The following is a 7,499-nucleotide window of genomic DNA, read 5'->3' on the forward strand; positions in this document are numbered from 1 at the left end:
TTTCCTGATTCATGGGCACAAATCAAGCAGCTTAAAGCACACTGGTTTACCAGAACAACAACAACAAAACAAGAACAAAACAGAAAAACAAGGTAACATATTAAGGGCGTATATGTAGTGCTTGAAATATAACTTCAGTCATTTTCCCAGTTCTCTGCTGGATCTGGCCAGCTGGCTGCCTGTCTCACTACCCCCTCTAAACAAACACTGAAGCACTGTTACTTGTAGTCTCCCTCATTTCACCTTTTAGGTCAGAACATACATGGCAGTGGGAAGTAACAAGTCTCTTTGTATACGGTGTTATAAATTAAATTGGTAATTCGTGCTTGTGTACATAAATGTATATATTAATTGTACAAATAAAAACGCCTAATCCCAAACCCCAGGCCGGGGACGGAGAAAATTTCGCAAGCCTTGGCAGCAGCAGAGAAGACAATACGGCCAGGAATTAATCAGCATACAAAAAAGTCTATCTCCGGGTGGAGGTAGACCTTATCTGGAGCTATTAACACCACACCTGATGAAACTGATTAACATCTCGGAGTCGTTAAAGGAGTATCCCATTCCAGGAACTAAGAATAACTGTTCTAGGAATCAGAGATGGACCGTTCATCATCCAAGATGGACAATTCATCAGACCCAGGAAATGCTTTGTGCAGTCCAATTTCGGGACAAGAAAACATCATGAATATGCTAAATTGCAAGAAGAATAGAATTAATTCGGACTCTGCCCAAGAAGTGTATAAGAAGGAACCAGCCGAAGCAGCACTTGTGAACTTGGGGATCTGACGCGATAGAGGTCAGATCTGCGTTCACCCAGCACCGATCCCGTGCTCGGGGCTGACCTTTTTCCGATCATGGCTTTCTGTGTGACCGATCTTTCAGCCACAGAATAAAATCTATTTCTTTATTAAATTTAATTTGGCTGAATTTCTTTACTTCAACAGGAGGGTCTTAAACAGCTTCTTCCCTAAATAACACAGAATATAAGTAATTTCTGCTTCATGAAATATTCTGTACAAAGTCACTTTTCTTTTGTTGCATATGACTTGTCCTCTGATGTTGGTGTATTATGTATTATGGTGATCTCTCATCGAGTACTCCTAAGCACAGTTAATTAGTCCAGACTTTAATACCCAGCTTGAAATGGCTCCCCATGATATGTCTCTTGATAAAATAAAGCAAACCCATCATAGTATATCAATGTATGTGGAATAAAGATGGCTCAGACCTGACCAAGACTTCCTTCCATTCATCACCTTTTTGCTACGTGGGATACCTTCAGCAGCAAGCTTCTCCTCTTAGGTCACCTTCTCTCCTGGATTGTGGAAGAGCATAACCATTTCATTTGTTTTGCCTTGCAGCTCCACCACTGACAATTTTGCAGCCCCCTGCCAGGAGCCACACATTGTACAGAAGCACAAGCACCACTGTACTTAAAAAGACCCACTAATACTACAATTTAATATAATGGGTCTCCAATTCATAGCTCGCCAGGCCTTCCTATATAAACTAACCCAGTGGCTTACAAGTTTCACCTGACAACCATTACACTCCTGATCTTTGTAATCTTTTCAATGGAGGGAGGCATCATGCAATATGTGGCAGGTGTATTGTATTAACCCAGTGAAGGACTGCAGTAGAAAATATTAAAAATATAAAGTACAATTATGTTAAAAGCGGGAACGTACTCCCGGTTCTAAAGTGATTTCAGCTTTTATTATGTGGCCTAAAGCATAGGGGTCTGGGGAAGTAGAGCAGGAGGGCTCCCAGTCAGCGACAAGTGTGGGTGCTGCAGAGCTGGCGCTGGATCTTCTTCAGAGCAGGGATGTTCCCAATGTTCAAGGTCGAGCGGCACACCTCACTGACCCGGATGCCCCCTTTTTATACTGTTTTTTGTCCCTTTGGATTGGTCTCGGTTTGGACCTTTCATTTGCATGAAGGTTAAGGCGCTGATTGTTTCTTAAGGGTTTCGTCCAGGCTGGCTCGTTGCTTGGGGGTGGGGGGTGGACTTTACTTAGGTGTAAGACAGTACCCCTTTTATAATATAATAACCAAACCTTTTTAACAGTACATGCATTATTAACATCTAGCCTATTTTTGACAATTATGTCAGATAATTTCACTTGGTGAAAAAACAGTAGCTTCCAGAAATAATTTCCCTAGATTGTCAGTGACAGGCAAGACATCTCATCCACTTGGTATGTAACCTCCTGGTGACCATGTTGGTAGACCCGCGGGGGCATTTCTGACCCTTTCACTTCTATGTTTTTAAGCACCTCAGACTAAATGACAGACAATTGTTACTGGGACAGGGTTGCCACTCTTCTGGCCCTGGACAGGTTGCTATTTTTCCTTTATCGGGCTTTAACTGCTAGTGATGAATGCACAGATCTCGCTGAGTGCCACAGCTGTGTCGAAGACACGTCTGGGGACAGTCACAGCCAGTGTTGGTGGGGGGCAGGGGGCTGTGCCACTTGTGGCTGACGTCCCCCGCACCAAGGCTGCTGTGTGGCAGAGCAGTGCGGCTCTGGAGACCAGGCCGGAGAAGCAGATTGGAGCCGGTAAAGATCCAGGAATGCCCAGCTTGGTACCTGCATCTGTTTCAAGCGGCTGTGCCGGTCGGGGCAGCGCAGAGGCGAGCGGCCAGCGCTGGGGTGGGGGCCCCGGGGCACCGCAGCGCGGGGACAGCCTGGCTGCCCGACACCTGTGCCGGCCCATCTCGCACTGAGCGGGGCTGGCAGCGCCCCAGCGCCCGGCGGGAGCGGCCTCTCGCACTGCATCTCAGCATGTCTGCGGCAGAGGCGCCGGACACGCAGGACCCTGACGGCGTTGGGACACTCCCGGAGGATGTGCCCTCCCTCAAGGAAATCGAGCAGCTCCTAAACACTGGGAGGCCCTCTTGCAATCACGTTGATGAAGTATGGCCTAATCTCTTCTTAGGGGACCTGTAAGTACAGCTTTATGGGGCACACCTCTGCCATACCTTCTGTTAGTATGCCTCATGGGTGCGGCTTTAGACAGCTCGTAGTTTTGCTAATTGCTGCCATTTACACTGCAGACAGCACTATTTCCGAGATAAAATTATGACTAAGATGGTGTTCCCTTCTCGACTGGCCCTTAGAAGCAATGCATAGGCTGATTCTCCAGCAAATGGTTTGGGAGACGAAATCTCACTGCTTCTGCTCTGGGAATATCTCTGCACCCATCTTGATTTGTCTTTGTCTTTTCCTTAGAGTAACAGCTCACAACAGATTTGTTTTGTGGAAGATGGGTGTGACCCACGTTTTAAATGCTGCCCATGGCACAGCATACAGCCACGGAGGCCAGGACTTTTATGGAGCAACCATTGATTATTATGGTGTACCGGCCCATGACCTGCCAAGCTTTGATATCAGCCAGTTCTTTTTCTCTGCTGCACAATTTATCCACAATGCCTTGAGCACGCCAGGAGGTACGAGATTATTGTTGGTCACATTTTGATGTGAGTCAGCAGCCTCACATAACAGGTCAGCTCCACAAGTTCAGTGGCGGACAGATCACTACACGGTGTCGTGCCAGGTGCTGGTCACCTGCACAGTGGGTGGCAGGAGAAGGGAGTGTTGTGTACGTGGATGTAGCTCTGTCTGGGTCCCAAAAAGCTGATGTGACAAAACAGATGAATGGGGAGGGGAGAGGAGGGGAGAGGGAGGGAAGGAAAGGGGAGAGAAGGGGAGAGGAGAGGAAAAATTATTTGGAAGGTAAGGCTCATTCAAAAAGGGAGAAGCAAAAACATGCATTTTAAATGGACACCCTCTTTTGAGACCGTCTTATAGCAACTGTACTTGCAAGAACAAATTAATAAAAAGACAAATGTCCTGATTTCTACAATTACCAACTGTATGAAGAGGTTCATGTATTGCAGATGAGTTTCTTGTGTGAACAGGGCCTGCAAGGCTGTGCCTCCAAGAAGATTTACCTTTACCCAAGGAAATTTACAGTGAGTTCCACAAGAAGCTGAGCTTCTTGGCAGTGGTGCAATAAAATACTAATTAACCTGTTTTACATAAAAGACCATTTCTTAGCATGAGTAAACTGGCATTAATGAAGCTGTCTCTATATCACAGGTTCTGACTTCAAAATAGAATTACAGTTGCATCCAATTGCCTTATTATGCAATGGTACTAGGCCAGTCAGTTTTCTTGATGGTTAATGTGTGTGTGCCATCCATTCAGGCCAGATTTTAGCATTCTTTCTTGCCTAAGCAAGCTCTCTGAAACTCACGGGTCTTCTTTTCCTCATGGTTAAAACAGAATAACTTCATTACTTCAAGAGGGTTTTCTTTGATTTACCAGTGTTTCTGAGATCAGGTTGGGATCTCATGGCATTTCTCATGCAAGTGAGCGTAACAATGGCAAATTAGACTTAACTGTTAGCAGTTCATGTGATCTATCAGAAGAGTAAGAAAAACATTTAAATTAAGCTTCATGTACTGTACTGCTTCTCTTGATGATTGTAATTTTTTTTTTTTTTACCAGCCAAAATATTGGTACATTGTGCAGTTGGAGTAAGCAGATCAGCTTCCTTAGTCCTAGCTTATCTCATGATAAATCACCACTTCCCATTAGTTGAAGCCATCAAGACAGTGAAGGAGCATCGGTGGATTTCACCCAATCGTGGTTTTCTGAAGCACCTGCGAAACCTGGATGTTCAGCTACGGCAAAGGAAGGACTGCTGAACGGACAGCCCTATCTACATTCACTTTACTGAGTTTTACCCTTCAGAGCCATTGTGCACATACAACTTCCCATGATCAATGCACATTACAAAAATGAAGAAAATTATGCATCAAAGTAAAAGGCCAACAAGAGCAGTAAATGGTTTAACTCTGAGAGCTTGGTTCCTCCAAAACCAGCATGGCCAACATCAGCACTGTAACCATTGCACAGGGTGAAAACTGCTGTGCCTTGAGTGGTGCTACTGGATGAATCCACTGAAGTGGTTAAGATAGACCAAGTTTGTCCCTGGTTTGTGTTCATGCCAGAAGCAAGTTCCATAATTGCATCTAGCTGTAAAAGATGTTTGAGTCCCCTTTACTTGGGAGTGTAACATAATTGTTTTTCTCAGTTTTGTTACAGTTCTCACATGCATGTTCTCCTAAGAAAAGATTTTGTGTTTCAGGCCTGATGATGTGCCAAGGGCAGTTTCTTGAGAGCCTAGGCACTCCTACAGAAATGTTCCTCTTTTGGTGGTCTGCTAAATTATTACAGTGTTATAGAAAGCTGTGACAGCCGGAAGACCCACACCATCAGAATAAATGTCTGTGGTACTTCTGCAGCCTGGGTCAGCAAACCCCACAAGTCTTTTCTTGTTAAATATGTTTTCAAAAAGATAATGTATATCATGTAGTATATTGAGAACATTAAAAACAATATGTCAGGTCTTCAAAGCATTTTGTAATTTCAACTCATAAGTTCGCTCACATTCCAAAGTATCCCAAATCAGTTCTGTGTCAGTGGCTTTGAATCACTCATGGTTTAATATCAGGCAGACAATTAGCTTACATCAGTGGCTTGGTCTAATTGATACAAATTAGTTTTAAGCTGTTTTGAGGATGTCACTTCTCCTATCACCAGTTAATCAGTACCTAAACCAATGTGATTTTTAATACAGCATCAGCATTTGAAATTCACACTACCACTCTGCCCGAAAATTAGCTTGTTACCTTGTGGTGAACCATGAAGTGATAATTAAATTTGTTTTTGCCCTTTACTGCTGGTTGGATTTATTGATTAGTTGACCTTATAAAGATTCGCTGCCAGATTAGGTAAATACATTTCTGCTTGCTTGTTTGCATTTGAAGCATCAGTTCTGATCATTTTATTCTCTGCTGGAAGAGACTTGCAAGGTTATTACAAGACTAATATAATGGTGACTTGTGAGTTGAACCTCTTCCTTCCCAGACCACATTTCCTCCTTCATTCTTGGAGAGGTTATGACATGAATGCTGATTCTGCCTAGCATTTAGGGGAATGTAGAAATCCCTCCCTATTTCACTGTACACAAGTGCTTTGCAAAATAAGCATATTTAAGATCCTTTCAGACATCAGTTTGACTGTTCAGATTTTCCTAAACCTTGCCAAAGAGCTCCACTGCTGAGAGAAAGGTAAGATATTGTGTGAAAAGATCAAATAGGAAATCATATTTAAAACCCAACAGTGCTAGGACAATCTTTATGTCTCACAAAACAGCAGAGCAGTGGAGGAGGAGCTTTGTTTGCTTTGAAGTTCTCTATTTAAATTAATAGGGATTTATATGAGTTAATATTTCATTATAATTTATACTTCATTCACATTACAGTAGGTTTTAGTCTGGAAACCTTTTGAAGACATGGCATTGAAAAATCTGAAATTCATATGAGTGAAATAATGCATCTTAATGGCTTTAGGCTGGGCAAAATTAGACACATGTGAGCAAGATTAATGGAATCCCCCATCAGGATAATGCTTTGCATGCCCCTGAGCATCTGTCCTACAAAGCCACAGCTGTGAAAGCTGCTTCTGTTGTAAATTAGTACCTGCTCTTGAAGATAGTGCTCACCCTGGGAGAGAATTGTTTCACTGGGGCTAGAGAAGGGAAGAGCACAGAGTGAAGCTGAGTCAGTAGGGCATCCATGCCACCAATGACATGATAGTGATGTTGTAAGCAAGACTTACTTACCTCAGTGGAGGGAATGAATTAGGTAGAAACTCTTTTCTAGGGCATTGTCAAATCACAGGAAAGTGTTTTTAATCTGTGGAGTTAGTGTTGCTTATATTTCCTGCCTGTCTGTATTGCTTCTTTATATCCAGATTTACTTTGAGTGCATGTTTGTGCAGGGAAAAAGATTCCAGTCAACATAAGCAAAAACAGAAGAATAGTCCTGTAACTTCTTAAAACAGAAAGCATTGTCTGCTGCAATGTGCTAAGAGGAAAAGGGGCCTCCTCACCTGTCACTTACACTATCCATAATTCAAGTCATGATGTGACATGAAATTGGTACTTCAGTGCTTTCCACTACCAGCATGAGAACTTGTATTTTAAATGTTGGTTTGGCAAGTTAGACTAAGGAACCAAAATTAAAGAAAAATACTGCCTCCCCAGTGGCACTTCATTCAGAAAATGCACATTTGTCAAGAGGGTCTACACAACCTGGGACAAGGTGCGAGTGGGAGGAACTGTCCCAGCTACAGCTCTGGCAGACTTAAATCTGCTTAAAGTAATCACAAAACCAGTGTTACCTAAAGCGGCCCATGAAGAGTTCCAGTGAAAACTTCTCTTAATTTTATTTTCCAGTACAAGAACTCAGAGCAGCAGATGAAGTCAGTAGAAATCAGGTCTGAAACAAGAGGAGGGGTTTACATGAGCTCTGTAGCACTGTACCACAGGATGCTGCAGAGAGTAAAAGCCTATAGACATTCAAGGGGCAACTGGAAAAGTTTGAGGGACAGAAATCCATTCAGAGTTACCAAATACTTAGA

General features: G+C 43.1%; 1 protein-coding gene across 1 annotated transcript in view; it reads left to right on the forward strand.

Moving 5' to 3' along the window:
- LOC121659882 overlaps positions 1-5,751 on the forward strand; it is a 10,823-nt gene extending 5,072 nt beyond the window's left edge. Inside the window, exons 2-4 of the mRNA XM_042018497.1 lie at positions 2,412-2,950; positions 3,237-3,454; positions 4,518-5,751. Of these exons, the coding sequence (XP_041874431.1) occupies positions 2,412-2,950; positions 3,237-3,454; positions 4,518-4,717 (957 nt within the window). The 3' untranslated portion in view covers positions 4,718-5,751. The remainder of the gene's footprint in view (positions 1-2,411; positions 2,951-3,236; positions 3,455-4,517) is intronic.
- Positions 5,752-7,499: the final 1,748 nt, after the last annotated feature.

The sequence above is a fragment of the Corvus kubaryi genome, unplaced genomic scaffold (genome assembly GCF_017639235.1).
Source record: "Corvus kubaryi isolate FWS band 111438036 unplaced genomic scaffold, C.kubaryi_AGA036_p1.0 138, whole genome shotgun sequence".
Taxonomy (NCBI): domain Eukaryota; kingdom Metazoa; phylum Chordata; class Aves; order Passeriformes; family Corvidae; genus Corvus; species Corvus kubaryi.